Source organism: Zosterops lateralis, assembly GCF_965231275.1.
Source record: "Zosterops lateralis genome assembly, chromosome: 7".
Taxonomy (NCBI): domain Eukaryota; kingdom Metazoa; phylum Chordata; class Aves; order Passeriformes; family Zosteropidae; genus Zosterops; species Zosterops lateralis.
The window spans coordinates 18,842,073-18,864,399 of NC_139767.1; the positions used below are offsets into that span (position 1 = coordinate 18,842,073).

Below are 22,327 nucleotides of genomic sequence, written 5' to 3' on the forward strand. Positions count from 1 at the left end.
TAAGATTTATTCTTAAACTTGTCCACTTCTACTTTTATTAGAACTCAATTTGCAAGCACTCAGAGACAAAAAAAAATCTATGCTCCCTTGCTCATTTTCAGTACAATATAATCCGTGAAGTCTCAGATTAAAAAACAGCAAAATTCTGTTTGGGCGACACCCTTTACCAAACATAATTGTGGTAAATCTAACTTGACAATTCTCAGCTGTTGTGCTTACTGCCATGTGCAATTCCAGAGATTCACTGACACTATTTATAGGGAGTTATTCTCAACAGCAAATAATTGTTATGCTTTATATAAAGCTTTAGCAGGACTGAGACCTTAACTTTGATCTGATAGATGGTTCTGTTTCTAGATGAGTTCCATTTTTAAGGGCTATTTTAGAGCATTTCTTGGATCCTATTGCTAGCAAGTATTATGAGTATCTGTACTGCATTTGTCCTATGATGCAAAACCTTAAGACATGAAGAAAAACAAACCCTGAACTGTAAAATGCTCAAGTGCAGAACTCAAAAAAGTAATCCATCACTCTACCTCCCAAAGTCAGTTAAGCTACAATTAATTGAGTTTACTGATGTCCCACATCTGCAACCCAGTAAAGTTCATGACTGTTATGCTGCACAGCTGTGGTTTAAAGCCTCTCTATGCATACAACTCACGGGCAGCAGAGCAAAAACTATTTTTGTGTTTTTAGCATACAGACCAGTTAGAAGTATGAAAGCCTCCATGTCCTGAGTGAAATACACAGCTTCCATTAACTTTATTGAAATTCTTACAAAATATAAATTCTGATTCATTTTTATGTAGAGATACTCTAATTATAATGACTTTGTTTCCAATTCATTTGACTTAAGAGGGCCTGATCTCTTAAAAGTGAAAATACTAATATGAAAGTACCAATATAAAAAGATTTTATTGTGTAATAAATTAGTAAAATTAAAATGTACTTGAGCTTTTGGTTCTATTGTGATGTATGGAATAAAGAGGAAAAAAAAAAATGCTAAATCCAAATGGAAACATGCTATACTTCAGTGAATGACACATACCAAACCAAGAGACCTGCCACTATTTATTGCTAGAGGAAGGGCTCAATAGGAATGCACAGTGACAAACAAGACAGCACAAACCATGGTTCTACTGAAAACAGTGCCAAGATTACACTCCATGTATGCCCAGCAGTACCTGTTCATAGGACTGAAATGCAAGAAAATCTCTTTCCTTTGGTTTCTGACTTGTCATGAGGAATCACATGCTATCACAGTTACACACAAGTTAACACTGGAGACAGTACTCTTGTCATCAAGAAGTGGTGAAAAGCAGTTCTCTGAAGTGATTTTGCCGAAGGCCATAGTTATTTTGTTCTTTAGTGTGTATAAAGCTATCCTAAAATTTCTTTTTCACATTCTCTCTTAGCACATGGTCTGTTAGTTGTTTGTTTTCATTTGGTTTGGTAAACAAACATCCACTATTTATAATTACTTTTCATCTGAGGTTTGTAAGCAAGGTTAGAGACTCAAAGGCAGAAAGAACACAAACTAATAATCAATACTGGGGAGGGGAAATGACCATTTGACAGGTGAATTATTTATAATCCATTGTGTATGGAAAAAACCTCTACTTTGGACAAAAAAATTACCTTGTTAAGACATGACTAACTAAACCCTTCATCCCAGTTGTGAAAATGCTCATCCTAATTCTCTTTGACAGATTATGCTTAAATATATAAGCACCACAAACAAGGAGTTTATTAGCAATGATATATTGATACTCCATTACCTTAAGGCATGAGCAATCCCCAATGCTACTAAAATTACTGGATATGATGTTGCTACAGTGGTATTCAGCTTTGCATTTCTTCTTTGTAGCCAAGCAAAATCCCTACTGATCCTCAGAGCAAGGACAAGGATGTTTCACAGCATCTCTGCTCTTCTGGTGGGAAGACTGGAGGATTTCCCTTCCCCTCCCTACAGAAGACAACTTTCTCCCCTATCTCAACTAAGGACCTAAGGCAGAGCAGAGCAACCCTGATAGAAGTCCTAAAGGTCTGTGAGTCATGGCAAGGACAAAAGTCGGCAGAGATTGTGTTTCAAGAGTAGAAGATCTTGTTGTGATGCAGCTTTTCTAAGAAGATGAAAACCTTGCAGTCTCAAATCCCCCCAGGGGTGCTTTGCCCAAGCAATCCAACAATTCAAGCTCCTTACAGCTGATGCTACAAAATTTCTCGAGTATCAGGACAGTGAGTAAAATGATCTGGCTCCTTGATGGTGAATGGACCAAGGCTGTCCTTAATTTTTCCAACCATAAATCCTCTATTTCAAGGGGACTCTGTTTTCTAGTTCCTGTGATTCCTTTTCTCTCTAATGCTTTAGCAATGACAGTGATACACTAAAACCAGAGACAATAACAAACACATTCTATCTAAATGGGAACATGCATATTCAACTACAGTAGTGGCAGCACAAGAAGGTGTGTCTCTAGAAAAAGTGACAGGTATGGAAGCAATTGAGAGAACTTTTAGGCTAAATCAGAATATATTCATTCATTTTTGAAGTTCAAGGTCCTTGAAAGTGCAGATTTCAAAACATGCTGAACGTGACTAAGTTTCCACTGCAAGATGACAAAACAAGCTGTATATGTTACAAAATCAGTTCCAGAATGTTTAAGTTCCTATGTCTCACATGATTAGTTGCATACTTTATTAACAATAAATTACTATTACAAATGTATATTTAATGTCCTGCCATTAATTTCTGGCCCTTTAAACGGCACAGACCGCTACTGTGAAATAGAAGCATTTGTTAAGAGGGGATAAGTGTACTTGATAAATTACAGGGATTAACATGATTTTAAATTAGTAAAAGAATTTAGCTTTTTAGTATTTATTTTCTTGATGCTGCTCACTTTTTGACAGTGGAAGATACGACAGTTATATAAATATACTTCAAACAGAGGATCATCTCAGGGTGGGAAAGGCATCTTTTTGTTCTTTTTGGTATTTAAAGAACTACATTTTCAGTCCTTGTCAGACCCACGATTCCAGTCTCTCATTCCCTCTCGCCTCTGGGATAGCACCACCCAGTGGCTGCAACATGTATGGGAAACCGCAGCTTGGCAAAACCCACCTACACGGCACATTCCAGAGATAGCTGCAAGCAGATGTGAGACTGTGCTGTCACCCATCTTCAAAAAAACACCGCACAAGGCGCATTTCAAGTCAGGGTTACCGGGAAAGATGGAATATGGCTCCCATGTAAATGACTAATCTTTTGCATTAGTCAGTAATTGGCCAAAAGCTGGAGAAAACTGTACCAAGATTATGAATCTTCATCTGTATTTTTTCTGGTTTGCTTTAAGAATGAAGCATATGTTGAGTGGAGGGAAGAGAGCTAAGAAACAGGGGGACAGTACAATGGGACATATAGACACTGACTGTTCTGTTTACAAAAGCATCTTTGTAGAAAGTTAAGAGAACAGCATTATCTTTCTTCACTGAGCAGATGAAGCAGCATTGCCAGCAATGCCTTCTGTTCTCAGCCAAACCTTTCATTATTCCTGCAAGCTGCCAAAACTAAACCTGGCAACAATCTGATTTTAGAACACAGAGGCCACAACACAGGATGTGAATGTCAATTATATCAGACAGCTGGAAAAAAAGAGCAAAATCAGAAAAGCTTTTAAAAAAATTACTTAAGAGCTTTAAGCCATTCTTATAACACTATGCACAGATGTATGTGCACAATAATTTTTTTATCAGGATGTCCTGTACCAACTTGACAAATACAGACAACACTTACCTTTCTGTGTGCTCTTCACAGAAAGGTAAATGGAGGGAGAAAGCATTCAATTAATGTAAATAGGAAAAAAGGAAGGAATGTAAGAGACCTAAAAAAGTAGATAAAATACACCAGAGCATGGTAACTGCACATTAACTGCAATGAGAAGTATCTCTTACTGAATCTTCTATGCATCTTAGGCAAAATACTCAAGTTGAGTGCTGCTGCTACTGAAAATAATTCTGTAAGGCCAGAAAAACATGAATTTGCATGAAGGCATCTGCATTCTGATTTAAAAATAGCAATACAATAAAAAGTGTATTTGCAATAATTTGGACTGATAACTGAGGCAAAGCACCGAATCGTGTATTCGTTCTGACAACAGCTCAAAGGTATAAAATGGCTTGTAAAGAGAGGTGTGGAGGCACATTTGACCAGGTATGAGCTTTCCTTCTTGCTTTGCTTGATCAGAATCTCTTCTATCAATTTAACAGACTCAAATGTAGAGTAGCAGTAGACAGAAAGATCCTTTGTTCCCCACCTGGGCACAAACCAATCCTCCATCATAAACTATATTCCCTTCTAAACTCTTTATAGCTGAAAGGAGAAGCAGATTCCTCACTGGATCCTCACATCTCAGGGAACTCTAAAAGTGTCATTTGAAGGAGGTAGTCAAAAGCCTTTCAATTACGGGAAAATTTACCCTGTAACAGGAACCTATCCTCTGTAGTATATAAACAGATATTATGGTATCAATTTTACACGTGCAAAAAAAGCTCCAGTATAATTTTTTTTCTCCAGATGCATTTTTTCTACATAGAAATGTCAAGAGAGGTTAAATGCATCACCAGATGCTATGACTGGGTTACTGACAGTCCCGAAATTCAAGGCAGAGAGCTGCTGCACAGGCATAGAATTGCATCTACAGCCCATGTACAATAAGCCTACACAGCAGTGTCTAATGCATCTACCAAGTATTTCTACCTAAACATGCAACCTCATCTGCATATGTCAGCTCACAATAATTTTGCAATCTAGTACAATCCATTATATTTAGATTTAGTATTATGGTTTTTTCTTACCCATTATGAAAAAGATGCTTTAAGAGTGTAGAAAGTATTGACAGAAGTACTCATTTGCGGGCTTGTTTGCATGGATACTGCAGAACTATCATTTGCATATGGTACTGGCATTCTGGCATCTATCCATGGAGTAATCAAACTTCATTTTGATGTTTTATTTAGCTACAGATCTGGCACTTTAATGTAAGTCAAAGTCAACAAGCTTTAAAACAACGGAATTACTTCTAGCCCATTAGTATATGGCTTTTATTATTTTTAAAAAACTATGTATTACATCAGTGCTTCTGAACAGATGGATATTACCTCCAAAACACCTTGATCTACATTACATGATTTATGAACTGTAAGACATGGTACACAAGAATCTATCAATTGAGTACTGATCTTAATAAAGAACTAAGAACTAGAAATCTGTATATTTTTATCGTGCTCTGAGAATGAGCTCTTCCCCTACACATCTGATAACTTCCCTTTCTCTGTAGTCAGGGAAGAATCTTGCTGCACAAGATTCAGGAAGGGAAATGAAATCTTGAAATCAGAGAACAAAGTGTAACAAACACTGTGGAAACGAGATACGATAAAATCATAGCAAAAAAATTGTCCAGAATCAAGTAAGATTTGAGAGGAACAGGGTGCTGAAGAAGTTACAATGTTATCAAAGCTGAGCAGAACACACCTGTTTTTGTTAATGGGCTAGAGAACAGCTGCTGAAGAAGTTTGTTCTCTGAAGTTCGCAACACCACCACCACGTCAGCAGGAAGAGTGTCTCTGTTCTTCTCAAGGAATGCAGAGGCATCATATAATACCTAGTGTGGGAAAACAGAATCAGAAATTTTGACAGAAAAGGTTACCCAAAACCAACGACGTTCTTTAAAACATGAACAGTTAGGATGACCAAATAGAGTAGCTAGCTTGGTCTGATAAGCTAATGAATTATCTGCAACGGACTTAAAAATTAACTATAAGCAGTGTGTTCAGAATGTAAATTGGTTATAGAGTATCTATGTTCACAGAATACCATTGCATACCAAATTGGGTCAAGTGGCCTAAATCCTTTTGTGCTATGCTGGGCCATGTCAAACGACTCTATGCATGATGCAATACAACAGAGACACTTCATTAAAGCTTAGGCTGATAATTTACATGTGATGTAAAAAATGGTTCTCAGGTGGTCACTTTCTGTTGGTTGTCTGCATCAAAACTTTACTTATGTGATCTATAAACCTGCTGGAGGAACAGGTTGGACACAATGAAGGTACATTAAAACTGCTTCTCATCACACTGAAAATCACATTGGAAAAACAAAAAAATCCACTATTTCAATTATTTTAACTGTTTTGATTAGATTAACGTCTGAGTATTTGCATTAATATAGGAATCACAAAATTTTTCATTTTGTTTGATAGCAATAATTTTTTGGAGCTATTTTGCTATCACGAGCAATATTCCCCTCAAGCCAAATTTTCCTGGAGTCCATTAATTTACACAGAAATTGAATGTTCTCCAGCAAGAGAAAACTGGCCAGTATTGTTTTTATTATTTGGCCATGTGGGTACTAAAACTGTGTGAATTTTAATAGTTATTCTTAACAAGACAGAAAGCCTGACTGAAGTTACTAGAATATATCTTAAAATTTTGGAATCTTATAATGATCCAGAAATGAGACTTAATTGATAACTACATAAAACTTGGCTATTTTGATTTTGTCTGTGAACAAATATTTGGGCCTGAAATCACAAACAAAGCTCATGTAATGGTGAACACTGGACTGTTACTCCCCATATAAAGTAATACGTGAATGTGAACCTCTGAGAACAAAAGAAATTTGATGTTACAAAGTATGAGAAAACAGGTCTACTAGCAACCCCCAATCTTTCCAATGCACTCTAGAGGATTTTAAGTTCTGTTACAGATAATGGTTTACATTGCTTTTTATGCATATACTTTATATACAGCCACAGACAATTACTGTGGAATTCACATGCTGTTACCAAGCACACAGCCTGCCCTGGCTCCAGAGAGTCGCTCCTTTGAAATGACTGGAGTATTGGCATTTCTGAGGCCAGGCTTCTTGCAGAAAAAAGATGCTCACTGTCTACACAATCTGTGCAAGAGCCCTAAGGATAGGCTCCAAAATGGACTGCTACACATAAAAATTTCATTGTAGAGTGTATGTTTGCATAAACTTTATCATTTTTGTATTAAAACGAGGGGGAAAAATCTTAAAGCAGAAACTGTGGATAAAAACAAGTAATGACCATAGCACTATTATTTGAACTAAATAAAAATCCCATGACCTCACCTTTCCAGCATAGTGCTGAATACCAAATGACAGTTCCACTCCTTTTGGTCTCCAAAAATATTTGCATCGTAAGTTATCTTCAAATTTATCTAGACATTGAGAAAGATGTTCGTTTAAGTGACAGAGTGATTAACTACAATCTTCATCCTGATTAGTTTGCTAAATTGCTGCTCAAGAAGTCAGAACTGCTATAAACACATATTATCAGATTGCTCAGAAATACCAAGCTGTCACATTTGAATGGAACAGTTCATTTTAAACTAGCCCAGTAAGACTGTCTTTCAAACATCTCTGTGTGTGGATGCCTTTGTGCGTTGGAAAAATATTATGTAGGAAGACCTAATGAGAGGATGTGATGATTTCTCATGTTTTGGAATGAATTTACTTATGTATATGCAGGGTTTGGAGTGAGTTTACTTCTCATCCATCCATCCATTCAAAACTGTGCATATATCATGGTCACTTAAATGTCTACTATTTGTATTTTCTCTATCTTCCTTTCTGCATTCATTTAGCTTTGTGCATCACATTTTAAGGATACGTTATGGTGCTCAGTCTGGAACTGTCTCTCACGTACCTTTGGACTTCTACTGAAAAAAAGAAGCTTCTCTATAAAACCTCTTCTAAGAAGACTTTCTGTTTCCTGTGATTACTCCTAAAGAGTTGACAGAAAAAGGAACACCAGTTTCTAAGAAAAATGTCTTTTATACCTGTGATATTTTGTAGGCTTTTTAATATTTTGTAATGAAATTAGTGCTGTCTGTCCAACACTGAGGGCCTGGACAGCAATTCCTGCCTGCTGAGCCAGGGAAACAACCCTGGAAAGAAGCAGGATCCAAAGGAACCCATGTTAATAAGAATTAGTGTTTACACTGTGAAACTTGCTATTATACTAATTTACCTGAACAAGCAACTAGAGACCTGAGTGCAGAATCAATTGATAACATTCTCTGTCATGCTGTGTGCATCAGAAAATATTATCAAAATGTGTTTTCTCATGTTAGAATCCATTAATATTTTTGTTAGGTTTTTCTTTCTATTACCACTTAATTTGGCTCATATTTAAAGCAAAAATAACTAAGTTTTGAATTTCTGGGGGCTGGGAAAGAGTGGTGGAATTAATGATTGTCTGGCAAACCTGGATAGGGCAAAATATCCCACTTTGCTGCCTGCTTGAGGGATCCTGCTGTGCTGTGTACAGATCAGCAGTAAGGCCGATCAGCACTGGACCAGGGAAACTACCTCTGGAAGGAAAAGTTCAATATTCAGCATTAACTGACTTATACAACCCGCAGGGAGGCAGAAAACTCCAGTACACAAAGGAGGAGTGTTGGAGGCGCACCCTGGACTGTGTCAACCTCTGCCATTGCAGCCCCCTCTGCACAGTTCCCGCTGCAGCCCATTTCATCACCCAGCCCTCCCGCCATTCCCCCGTGCGGGGACACGGCTGAGCTCGGCCACAGCGCCCCCTGCAGGCACAGGGGAATCATCGCACCGGCCCCGCCCGGCCGGGAGCCAGCAGCGCCCCCTGCCCGCGGTGACTGTAACTGCACCAGGGAAGGTGTCACCAGACTCTGGTTTGGTTTGTTGCGGCTGCCACTGTTGTTGTTTGCCTTGTTATACAGACACATATGCATATATATATGTATATATATAAATAAAGAACTGTCATTCCTTTTCCCATATCTTTGCTTGAAAGCCTCTTAATTTCAAAGCTATAATAATTCAGAGAGAAAGAGAAATTTTTCATTTCAAAGGAAGTTCCTGCCTTCCTTGGAAGACACCTGTGTTTCAAACCAAGACAAGGAGCAGAATGAAACCATAGTACTTATTCTATCTGTGATCTGAATTCCAATTTCAGCACAGCCTAGCAGTAATGAAGAATGTATTGTATTATACATGTATTGTGCAATTTAACTGGAAACTGTTATTTTTCTCTAAAAGTTTGGGTCTCTGCAGCACATTCCACTGAAGGAAATGGAACTCTGTTTCATACTGCAGGAAAGAAGGAAGCTCTAGTAAATAAATGCAAGACAACAGCTTTAAACATGGCATGCGCTGCATATTTTAAAGCTGGCACCAAAATCTGTCAAAATGTATGTAAAATATTCATGAAGACAAGGAAATAGCCAGATAGCATACCAGAAATAACACACGCTTCCTATTTATGACGAGATAATCTAGAGTGAAGCAGTATTTTCTAATTGGATAAACATTGGCCTAGGAGCCTGGGGGGTCTACATTTTACTTTCAACACTAGTGCTACTCACAGGGTGGTCCTAGATACAAGATTCTACTATGTCTCAGCCTTCCCATCAGTAAATGGAGATAAATACTGTCTGATGTACCCCACATACATGGATAAGACATGGGATATTTTCTTGTAACACTGGAAAAACAATAAACTCTTGACACCTGATACTTAAAACAACTTGTCCAGTTTGAAAATGATAGAAAACATGCAAGCAAAGTGATGAAGCACAATGAAAAATATACTTAGAATGTCAAATGAAATTACACAGCCTCAGGACAACTAGGGTAGGAAAACTTGAATAAAGATGACATTGCACCTACAATACATTTATAATTTCCCAGACCTTCCCCAGAGTTTTACTTGCACACACCAACTAAAGTTAGGTCTGTTGCCTGAGGAAATCGACTTTCTTCATCTAGCAGAGACAGGAGACCCATGGGTTTCTGAAGGAACATATCCAGAAGTGGACGGTTGTCCTCATACTCCACTGTAGTGGCATCAATTCCTTCACTCTGATATTCCATCTACAAAAATCACCAGCACAGTTTTAATACCAGAACAGTAAAAGCAACATCATCATTAGGGCATTTATGATGCACAGCAATGCTTTATAGGCCTCAACAACATTATTTGCAAAACTTCAACAGAAAGATGTCATTATCTCACATTTAAATCACATAATCATTTTATAAAGTCCTCCTGGATACAATTATGGTGTAGAATGCTGGATTCAGCTAGACCTCAACAGAGTTGAATTTACCTGCTCCAATGCAAAGATATGTTGATTGAAATAAAACTGGATCTGTTCATTAGCAATATTTATGCACAGCTGTTCAAAAGAATTTCTTGCGAAGTTCTCAAATCCAAATATGTCTAGTATCCCAACATTCATCCCACTTTCAGCATTGCTGCATGGGAAAATACAAACAAAATTTATCACGGGCAACACTAAGTTAGAATAAAAATTAATTGGTAACTAAGATTGCATAACTGATTCACTCTGCTGCAAAAATAAAGGAGGAATAGTATGTCTGAACCTAAGACTACTTGTGCATTTGTTCAGCATTGCTAAGACTTTTGTTTTCTACTCGCTTCTTGCAAATTTCCACAAAGGCAGGAAAATCATAGGTACGAAGTAAAAGACACCTAGCAGCCATATTGAAACAAGGGGTTTCATTAGGCAGATCCCAAATAAAACCTACTGTCTGCTCCTGCAGGCAGAGAGAAGGTGTCAAGGTTTAATGGTATGTTTTTGCTACACTCATTCAGAAGGGTAATTACCAAATCTGCTGCTGCTACAAGCTGAACTGTTAAAAGTCCGTGTGCTAACTCAAGTCCACTCAGTCACTACCAGAACTACTTGAAATGGATGAGAATATGTCTATATGACATAGTGAAGTAGCAAGTAGAGATCTCAGATCAGAGGCATTTTCGCATCACCTGAGAGGTTCCCTTGTTTCTGAAATCTCTACAGCTTCAAAAGATCAAACCAGACAGATCAGTGCCTGGCAATGAAATCATAAGGATGCACAGTCTAGTATTTCTGTAATTATAAAAAAATTTAAAAATAGTCATATCTCAAATAGCAGCACAATAATAATCTGAAATCTGCATTTATTACTTGCTTACAAAAGCAGGGGAACTGTAAGGACTATGAATATATACTGAAGTTTTTCAGTGTACTTCAAGTATTTATCAGCCTTCTGTATGATTTTCATGTTCACTACATAGGAAGCATCTTTTAAAAAAATTGTACAGCACTTCAACCACCCAATTTCCATTGACTTCAGTGGCTAAATTCTATTCAGCTCTTTGAAAATGATGGGCTTAATGTCCTGGAAACAGGATTCAGCATCACAGCATGAAAGCCATTTTGAAGCCTCAGCCAAAATAAACACAGCACTCTTTCTGCGAAATCAAAAATATACAAATGGATGAACCCATCAGACATATGCAGAGTAAGTACACATGATTCAGTGATGTGTAACTTGCCATATATTTTTATCTGGCTGAAGTAGCGTATTAATACGATTTACAATCCAGCTGAAGAGCCGGCCATAAAGTGCCTTAGACATGGCATCGCGCACATCCGCTGCCTTGTCCACAGTGTTCGTTCGGATAATTGTCTCCCCCCGAGTTACAACACAGTGGGAGGTCAGGGCCTCTTGAAGTTCTTCTGACCCAATGCTTAGTAGTGCAGCAGCTAAAAGACAGTGGAAAAAGACACACAACTGTGATTGTGAAGAGGAAATCACCAGCACTGACCAACTGCTACCATGAGCTAGAGACTATCACAAATAGAGTCAAATAGCATATACAGAACTGACAATGTTAAAAAGTGTATACCATTATCTAAGGCTTCTGGGTTAGGAACTTCACTTTTATCTGTTTGGTGTTGTGAAGAAATAGCAGCAAACTCAATATTTCCGGTATTTAAGATTCCAGTCAGTATTCTGTACACTGAGTACACTTCCTGTAGAAGATGATAAGAAGCACTTTTAAGGAATTTAATTAGATACATACATCACATTTAGGCCAGGAAATAAAAACATGGGCACTGGAATGAATATTAAAGCTTGTAGCTTCTGCTGAAACTTCTGAGTTCTACAAGTAATAGAAGTAAGCTTACAGGTAAGCTTCTATTTACACAGGAAATAGTGCAACAGAATTGCCTGAGTACTAACTGGGACCTCAGGCTGGTCTTGCCTGAGTGGGGGTTACACTTTTACAGTTCACTTCTATCATAACAGAGATTTTGTGGCTCACAAAATTTTGTACATCCACAAAACCAAAGAGCAGCATTGGAGGTGGTTTTCCTAAATAAGGTCAATAATGGTTTAGCAACTGAATCTCTTACCTCATCAGTAAATCCTATAATTCTAAAACAATGCTGAATTGCTTCAAATTGTCTTCCATAGGAATCTTTAGTAACAATATCATGCATTACTCTTCCAGTTTCATTATCAATATATCTAAACAGAGTGGGAGAAAGAAAGTGTCAGACTACCACATATGTCAATACAAGCTCCAGTGACTTAAATGTAAGTGCCTCAGTAACTGGAAAGAACATTTATCTCAACAACTTTCAATTATATAGTCTGATGTTAATTCATAAGAAGCTTTTGTTTCTGTTGCATTAACATCTTATTCTTTGTTAATGTCTAATAATGTTACCACCATTTCACACACATCCTCTCACCCAGTATAGATCAGATGCACCCATAAGTACAAACACCAATTAAAAACCTCCAAAACATATCTACATAATGAGCTTGGTTCTTCCTCCTCCTGTTTTAATTATTCAACTTAACTCAAACAAATCCAAATAATTTAATGCCTTAGTGTCCATCTTCTTCTCACCTTGGGAGGATTAAAAAAGATCCTTAAGAAATGGAGAAGGATTAAGAGAGATTTAAGGCATCATACTGAAAGCAAGTGCTGATCAATAGGTAATTACAATGAGCAGTTAAAACAAGTGAGCGATAGTTACCTAGGAGGCTTTTGATCAGGAAGTCTATATTCAGAAAGTTTCTTCTGATGATATAGGCCAGCATAAATATAATAAAATATATGGAAATTTTTTTCTCCCCTGGAAAAAAAAAAAGTATCCTTTTAAAGCACCAGCATTTATTCTTGTGGCATTTGTACAATGAATGTAAAAGTAGTTCTTATAATTAGCTCACTGAAGCAAGGTAGCAAATCTCACACTTGTTTTAATAATGTAGGATCAGCAGCTGTGAAACAGAAAACTCAGTGAACACAACATTTCCCCAAAGAATTAAGTGGCTCTGGGTTCTACTCCAAAAGGAGTTCTTGTTGTCATAGCACTGTAGCAAAGGATTATTTTTTTAGCAGAATATAGAAAAGTATCTAAACTGCAAAATTTTTGAAAATTAAATCAATTCAAACACTACAGAAATGCCATAGGACAGACAATTAATATACCTACACAGCCTGTTTTATGACCCTTGATTTTTCAAGTAGATACTCAGAAATCTTTGCCCCCATTACAGCTCCTGTAGGTGTAAACATCATTTCCAGATATTTTCCAAAGCGACTTGAGTTGTCATTGATGGCAGTGCAGGCATTTCCAAATGCTTCAACCAGAGGATTCACCTGAAGAATTTTCTCACGCAAAGTACGGTTATTGGCCTTGACAGAAGAGATACAAATCAGAATGATAATTAAAAGAATATAATGCTTACCCCCAATCCAATTCTTGCTCCAGAAGCAAAGAATCCTTTTCTCACGCTAACCTTTCTATTTCTACAAAGAGGTCCAACAAACTGATAAGAAAATCTCCCACAGGTAGCAAAACACAGATTCTTCTTTCTCTGCAATTGTTCCACCTTTGACTTATTTTATAATTAGGCAGGAGTACCAAAGCCATAGTAGATTAAAGATGTCTACTCAGGGTTAAGCCGACATGGTTAATTTTCCCATTATTTTGTGCTAATAGCATTGCTCATAACATTTAAATGAATAAAAACTTCTAAGATTAGAGCCACAGTGGTATTTGTCATTCTTTATTGTATAAATATACAATGTTACATGTGATAAACACTGCACATAACTACAGGTACTGAACACTCAGAATCCGGCACCTACGCTTTAAAAAACTATTGACTGGCTTGGTATGAGTCATACTCTTGAATGTTGATTCAATTCTCTCAAATTCATGATTACTACGTCCCTAAATCAAGTGTGACAATTCACATGAGCAGCTTTAAGTATTAAAGATTAAATAAAGTGAACATGGGGGTACGGTTGGGAGGATTTCTTCATAATTTTACATAATTGGCTAGAACATACCTTTCCCAAGAAGGTCAAATGTTGAACGATCAAATGGGCACTTTCTGTCTTTCCAGCACCACTTTCCCCACTGATAATAATGCACTGAATACACAAAACAAAATATTTAAGCACACAGCTCACCACATGGTCGGTATCTGCTATTACTATTCCTAACTGTTATTTCATATTTAGTACCAAAACTACAGAATACTTTAAGGGTCAACTCCCCTCTGAAAGGAGAGATCACTAAAGGCTCAGTGTAGTAATTTATTCCCTAGATTACCAAAATGCATCTTGCAATGTCTGATCCCAAGATGCATGTGTGAAGCAGTGACTGAATTTTGAAGGGCTAGAAGACATAAACAAGTGACCATGTCTCAGCTCACTCCACTGACTTTATATGAATTAACATGAATCACAGGGTACAGCTGTTTTTAACACACTGACCAAAAGTTTGCTCTGAAAACTTTTCAAAAAATTGAAATAATCTTAAATAACAAGTCCTGTGTAGAGAGGCTATTCTGTAGGTGATGCTGATATTCAAGCTAGAACAGCAAACCAGCACCTAAACATTTCAGAAAAATGTGCATCTGTTCACTGGGTGATTCTAGGAGGACATATCCACCTTCTTCCTGAGTCAGCAGACCTTAACACATGGTATTTTATAGGCTCTTCAAAAGGCTTCCAGACTCAAGAGACTACCTAGAATAATCTAAATCACTTTCCTTCTTTCTGCTGTTATGTTTCATGGGCAAAATGGAAGTTGAAAGCCAGTTCTCTCCTGAACATTGAAGAATGCAGATCATAGAAAGTTTGAATTCAAATAGCATTTATTATTTACCTTTTTTTCTCATGTATTTTGCAGACCACCAGTAAAAATATTATTCTGCTTAAGGTACAGTATCAACTGACATGTAATTAAAATACTAACACTGTACAGTTTCACAGATTCACACATTTTTATGCAAACATCTGAAAACTATTTGCATGATATTTTGTGTGACTGGGGAAGTCATGCACAACAGTTTACACTGTTAAGGCCTATGAGTTCTTGTAGAATTGGTTAGAACTTGACTATTGCTTCAGGAGAAATAGTAGGCTGAAGTAAACCTTCAAGCTTCACAGATAAAAGAAAAAAAAAAAAAAGAAAAAAAGAAAAAAAAAAAAAAGCTCAATGGATAAAACAAAGAGAAGCCATACATTTTCAGTCTGGCTACAGTGTTTATCTGGTGCACCTTTATGTGAAGAACTGAAGAACCAGCATAACACTGGCCAGGTAAAGGATATAAACAAGCTCCTGTAATATTTTGCAAACAGAAAACAGGAAACTGATTTAGATTTGAATGAAGATTATTTCCAAAACAGGTACAAAACACATAATTTTAAAGATGCACTAAGTTAGCCTGACAAGCTGATGTAATTACCAATCTTTTTCCTCAGATAACAAGTTCTCACATAAGTTACCCCTACATGAGTACTTGTTTTCTTTAATGCCACCATCAAAGAACATATAAGTCATTAAAGAAGTATTAACCATCTCCCAGCCAGTGTACTTTCACACAATCAGTAAAGCTCCTGTTTTCTTCCTCTTCAATGTCCCTTTTATTTGTCTTATTTTCTTGGCATTTTCTGATTTGAGTTTTTTTATTATTTTGTTCTGGTTTTGTGACTTTAAGAAAACATTTTCTATTAATTATTGTGTGATGTGCAGGGTAAAATCAGGGGATTTTATAAACAAAAATGATTATCAGCCTTGAGTATTCATGTATACACAGCACATCAAATTAGAAAGGTATGAAGTTATAATCTTAAGAATATAGTAAAATCTTCTACAGCATGGTATTTTATTCTCATTAAAATAATTCCTATATAATTGGATTTGTGTCCTTATTACATTTATAATAGACCCAGACTTTATTTTACTAAAAAAATCGCTAATGGTTCCTATTTTTTGTGACTTAGCTTTTTTTTGCAACAGAAAAGTGATTCAAACTCTGTTAATCTGTTATGGCATTGAGAACACTCTATTTTACACAAGTGTAAATTATTTAAATAACCTAAGTCAAGACAGGCCTAGAATCAGAGTGTGCAGCAGTACTTTGCTGCTGGAGTCAACAGCCAGGACTTCATGGGTGTCCAGGTATTATTGGTCAGGTATCTCCATCATCTTATTTGACCTTTCAGTCCCTTTCATATCACTGTGTCCTCTTCAGAACGCCCAAATCTGATCAGATTTCTACTCTGGTTTTGCTGACTTAGGAATAAAAGGCTTAAAGAAAAAAACTCCCAGAATACAATATAACAGGACATTATTACAGCCCTGTAGCACAGTGGCAGTATTATTAATATAAAACCTAAACCAAAATGAACAGATTCTTACCTGATCCTTGCTGAATGTAACCATGCTTTGGTAGGCAGCATCTGCAGAGGCAAATATGTGGGGGGGATTTGATGAACGCTTCACACCATGGTAAAGCTTGGAGAACTAAATTTAAAGAAATACACACAATGGTCAAAACGCACAACTTAGCTAAATAATTAAGAACTGATAAAAAGACACTGACTTTCACCTGCTGTTCAAAAGAAAGAGGTTGCCTGTTACACCACAGAATTTCCACTGGATCACCTGGAACAGGAGTGGTAATTCTTGGCACTGCCTAATTTCCAGAACATAAATTACAACACCTAGAGGGCACTCTGATGTTTCCCACACAAGACAATGAAGAGAACTGTATCACAAAAATAAGAATTTCAAAACAAGCCTTCAATCAAGAAAATAAGCAATTTATACAAAAGAAACTTTCAGTGAATCTGAATTCTGGCCCCTATCTGAAACCCTGATTTAGGCATCCATGGAGACTAAGTTATTTCTAGCTCCATGTATCTTCATATTTGTAGGGAATTGAAGTGGGCTTTCTGTTTACAGCATTTGATTAATTTGTTTCCTTTAAGCCACAGCTGATGGCACAGGACATGTAATAACACTCAGTCAGAGCAATTCTTCTTCTTCAGCAAGCAAGTACGAGGAGGTTCATAAAACCATCTTCTGTTTCCCAAGCTAGACAAGAGGCACAGTTGCGCATGGGGCAATCTTTGTCCCTCCTGTGCAATTTGTGCCTCCAAGAAGTGAATGAAATCAAACGAAACCAAATTTAACAAACAAGACAGTACAAAATAAATTTTTAGCCACGCTGTTCTGGAAAAAGAAAAGGCTGAGGTTTAGTCTGTGCTCCTAACTTCCAGCATCACTTAAGTATTTTAGTTAGCGGTGTTAATACAAAATATAAAGCAACTTCCATCTTCAGCTTGGAATCTCTCTTACCTGGGGAGAATAAATGCTGAGATTCTGGAAGGGGTTCAAGGCTATTAAAATGTCTCCAACATAAGTATAAATCTGTAAGTCAGCATAACGTTTTTGCAGCTGATGGATAATTGTATCCTGAGAAGATTACAGAAAGTTTGATAGTTATTCAGTATTTTCCCATTCAGGAAGATTTTTGTAAATATACTGAGAACACTGTTTAAGAAATACTAATTGTGTTTCTAATTATATTTTAAATGCCAAACTCACAAAATCAAATATTTTCAAGATTCTTGCTAATGCCATAAAACTAAGTTAAATGGCAACTCCTAATTGCAAATTAGAATATTTTCTTATATCAGCCTGAGAAGCAAATCTTCTGAAGAGAAAACGGCGGTACATATTATTGCTGCACTTCCATAGAGCAAACAGTACATTTCCATTTAATTTTATTTGGCCATGAAACAAGGATAAAATAGTTTTTCAAGGATTATATTTTAAGTAGTGGTAAAAGACTGTTTAAACAGGACACTAGCACAATTTAGTATTACATCTTTTCCTTGCTGGCATGCAATTTAAGGATTATCAATGCAAAAATTTACAGATACTCTGCAAATAGGTCATACAGTGAAATTGAAATTGATAGTTTTATCACTTTTTATCCAGAAGCAGTAGGTAATACATTATCCTATATAAATCAATTACTTTAGAAAAAAATCATTTCAATCTAGATATTTATGACTAAACTTCAAATTTCAGGAAACTCACAAAAATAATTTAAACTAGCATAATTCATAATTAAGTTTTCCCACATAACAGTATTCACTGCTACTACTTTTATGACACTATATAGATTAAAGAAGTGAGGGCAGCAGATTAGTCACGTGAGAATTCCTTTGCCTTGGTAAGACAAAAGATTGCAAGAAGGAAATATTTTCATTCTGCTAAGAGAAGCCTAAAAAGCAGAAATAGGCAAGAATGTGAGGTACAATTGTCAGAAGCTGCTACTCAGACAGCACAGTACCTCATTGAGAACTTCTAGATTTACCAGATCATCATCTAGAGAGTACTTGTCAGCTCTGTCCACATGGTAAGGTCTTCTAGTATGTATTCGTTCATGCCTGCAAGTTGTCAGTAGAGCACCAGGGTTATAAAAGTGTATTAGAGACAACAAACATTAAGATGCAAAAGGAAGTCACGGGTGAATGTTTTTATCATGCAGAAACACAGGCATGCTCTCTGAAATGCGTAATTTTGCTTGTGATACCCTTTTATAAAAGCAGTAGATCAGCTTGCTGTCTAGTGTCTTCTCTTCCACAATATATAACCCTATCTATTTATCAATGTTCAGCAAAGATTTACTACTTACAGACTTACTACTCCTCAATCAGTCAGTAAACTAAAAAAAAAAAAAAAAATCTTCCTCTTTTCCCTTCCCTCCTTGCTCTAAGTTAATAAACTATCACTCAGTTTAATTAAATGCTACCCCCACATGCCCAGCCATAGTACTGTCATCTAAAGAAGTTATTAGAAGCAGTAAGTAGTATAAAATCCTGCTGTTACCTTGATGTATTCCAAAGTGCCTCCTCAGATGACCCTAGATGTGTCCCAAAACGTTTTTGAACCACAGCTGCCATCAGATTCTAAACTGTATGGATATTCAGTCGGCTTGTCTCCAGAGATTTAAGCCACACAACAAGCAGCAGAGACAAACTGTCACATAACCCCTTTATAATCAGATTATACTGAAGGAATCTTTGAAAACGCAGTGTATATGTTTTTAAGCAACACATCATGTTGAAATCAGAACAAATTAAGAGGCTGTAACATGTCTTCCACAGAGGGTGTAAAATATGAACGCTGTAAGTGCAACTAGGCTTTTCTTTACAACAAACACAATCAAAGCATAGTAGAAGGACACCCACTGAGATACAGTCTGCATCCTGCTGGGTAACATTTAGCATTGATCCTCAATGACAGTCCTTGACAGATTGTTTCTGCATTGGTTGCCATGTAGAAAGTAACAGTCATGTGATCAAGCACCTCAAAACAAGGCCAAATATTCTATCCAGCACTAACAGAACTGTACCGTAACTTAGCAGGAAACACTTGTTTACCTATAATGTTCAAGGTTAATATGAAGATGTAGCAGGTTTCTTTAATCTTATCATCATAAGCTCTTGGGGCCCTTTTTAAAAAATGAACAGTGAGGCAATTGCATTTCCCCTCTTTACGTACACTTTTATATTTCAAGCTAATCAGCTTTCATTCAGTAGAAATGAAAATGTTTTCATATCCAAGAGCTATTACATCATGGGAATTACTGCAAGGAAAGCCTCTAATAAAGAGGAAGGAGAACAGTGTTAGCCATGAATACAGCTTCCCTGATAATTGTGAATCATATTAAATGATCATATTTTTCTTATGTCTATTTTTATTAATTTTCCTCATTTCCTTCTGGCTACTCAATGAGTTATAGAAAATTATTCTTTAGTGGTTTATTTGAATTGTAACTAAATAAAACCATGCAAACCATTTTGTCAGCTAGGAAATAAAACAGTGAGAAGACAGCAGGTTTTGCTGACAGTCCCACTACATTCCCACACACGGTAGTTTGCTTTATGTTGTACATATGAAGCAATAAAAGGACAAAAAAGACAAATAAGAAGCTATGAAAGAAAAATTGTTATACTGGATATTATTTCCTGTGGGCAGCATGGCAACCATTTCAATTTGTTCAGAATTCCATTCAAATAAATCTTCCATTTCCTGGTCTTCGATTGGACTTTGGGTTGTGGGTTCTTTTGGGCTTTTTTTTTGAGTCACTATATGCAAAAACATTACACTTTGCTGACAAGACAGAACCTCAAAGGAGTAAAGATGCATTATGTACTACTAGGGTTTTAAAGTGTTGCTTCCCTTTCAGACCAGAATTCAGCCTCTTATTTTACTGCATAGAAAAACACTCTCGTAAATAATGTAAATCATTTAGAGATGGGAGCACCCCTCAGTCTACAAATGAAGGAAGTATTTTAACATTTCCTTTACTTCATGAGGATGTAACTAACAAAGCAATGGCTAGATATTTTAGCTAACATAACATATCTGTGAGGCTTTTTCTTCCTGGAGCAAAATATCATAGCCACAATACTGAATTGCAATAAACTGCAAGTAGGGATACATCTACCAGAGATGCAAGGAGGAGGGGGAAGAGGGCACATTCAAACCTAAGCATGTCTAATTGCAGAATGGCTTTGTAAACTAATCTGTTATCTGACTATGTATTAAACTCCCGCTGTTTGTTCCCCTTAAGTGATAAACTAATTATTTTCTTTTTATTGGAAAGGGTTCCTTTTAAGTCTATGTAAATAAATAAGGAAACTAGTCTTAGTTAAACATAAGTAAAACATGTATACTTTTGTGCACATATTTTTCAGCCCTTAACTCATTTTCCTAAGTACACGATTAAGAGAAGGATATTAGGAGCATAACATCACATTAGCTTCAAATCTCCTGCTGGCCTCATCAGTTTTCTACTGACCCTATGTCCTCCAGTGCATTGACAGAGTGGGAAAGAAAAATACACAGAGTAACCTTTAATTATTTACACAATTTTACATCAGAAACACAATCTGCTTTTAAAACATATATTAAAAATTCTTTAAAAGCAGAAGGAAACACTTAATTGGGGAAATAACTGTCACTATATTTTTTGCATAAAAAGTAGAATTATCAGCCATTTTTACAATTACCCTTCCTTTCTGGCAACATATAAAAAGCACAAACTCTAAGCAAAAGGAAAATCAAAGATATTATGTTATCTTCCTTAAGTTTCCAGTAATTTTCTGAAGCAATCCCTGCAAGATGTATTCTCTCCACAAGACAAAAGACCTGCCATAAAGGGTGCAAAGGGCCAGTCACTCAAGGTACCTAACTTTATTATAGAATCACAGGCTGGTTTGGGTTAGAAGAGACCTGAAGAGCACCATTAGATTGACTCCAGAAATCCAGTGATGAGCACTGTCTGTTGAAAAAGGCTCTATACTTTGAAGCACCCTTCTGTTACCATTTTATCAGGCAGGAATAGCTGGAAAGGACAGTTTTCTTGGATTTTGTAGGAGGAGCAAAAGGCAAGACGCATTTCTCCCTTGAGAGAACCATTTCATGAAAAGGCAGGAAGCATTCATTTGTTCTACTGGTGGTAAAGATACATTTTGAAAGAAAAGTAACCAGTTACAGTACAGAAATAGACTGTAAATAGCTACACACTCCTCTATCCTGCCAACAAGGGATGGGGAAAGAAAAGCTAGATGGACCACAGAGACTTCTAGATCAAAAAGTCATTTTGCTAGCAGGTCCAACCTGAGCAACAAAACAACACAGACTAAGAATTTTGTCTTCAGTGGGAAGCTGCTTCTTTATTCTCTCTCTCCTCTACCCCTAACATCTTTAGGGCCTTCACTTTACCATACTGGGGCAGTTAAGCATTTATGTTTACTGTTTGTTTGTTTGTTTGTTTGTTTCTAGGATTCACAAAGGTATAATGGTTTCTGTATTTAGTCTTCTTTATATTATTGTCAATTTTAAAATTAATTCCTGAGATTTACAAGAAAAATACTGAACATAATTAAAAAGAAAAAAGGGGAGAGTGTGACACTGCCACAGAGATACACAGCCTATTTCCCATGCATTGCAAAGACTTAATTTTGTTCCCTTACATCAAGTTTCAGCCTGGCGTAATTTGTTGAAGAAAGGTCATAATAGAGACACTGACACAGCCTTAATTACAATATAAGTGCTACAGCTATAGTTTACAATC

General features: G+C 36.6%; 1 protein-coding gene across 1 annotated transcript in view; it reads right to left on the bottom strand.

The window, feature by feature from the left end:
- MYO3B (myosin IIIB) overlaps positions 1 to 22,327 on the bottom strand; it is a gene marked incomplete at its 3' end in the record, with an annotated part of 190,620 nt that overhangs the window by 86,025 nt on the left and 82,268 nt on the right. Inside the window, exons 11-23 of the mRNA XM_083864590.1 lie at positions 18,533 to 18,629; positions 17,530 to 17,646; positions 16,588 to 16,692; positions 14,226 to 14,309; positions 13,363 to 13,565; positions 12,904 to 13,002; positions 12,271 to 12,385; positions 11,760 to 11,886; positions 11,406 to 11,616; positions 10,174 to 10,321; positions 9,784 to 9,937; positions 7,160 to 7,248; positions 5,534 to 5,663 (exon numbers count right to left, since the gene is read on the bottom strand). Of these exons, the coding sequence (XP_083720716.1) occupies positions 5,534 to 5,663; positions 7,160 to 7,248; positions 9,784 to 9,937; positions 10,174 to 10,321; positions 11,406 to 11,616; positions 11,760 to 11,886; positions 12,271 to 12,385; positions 12,904 to 13,002; positions 13,363 to 13,565; positions 14,226 to 14,309; positions 16,588 to 16,692; positions 17,530 to 17,646; positions 18,533 to 18,629 (1,679 nt within the window). The remainder of the gene's footprint in view (positions 1 to 5,533; positions 5,664 to 7,159; positions 7,249 to 9,783; positions 9,938 to 10,173; positions 10,322 to 11,405; positions 11,617 to 11,759; positions 11,887 to 12,270; positions 12,386 to 12,903; positions 13,003 to 13,362; positions 13,566 to 14,225; positions 14,310 to 16,587; positions 16,693 to 17,529; positions 17,647 to 18,532; positions 18,630 to 22,327) is intronic.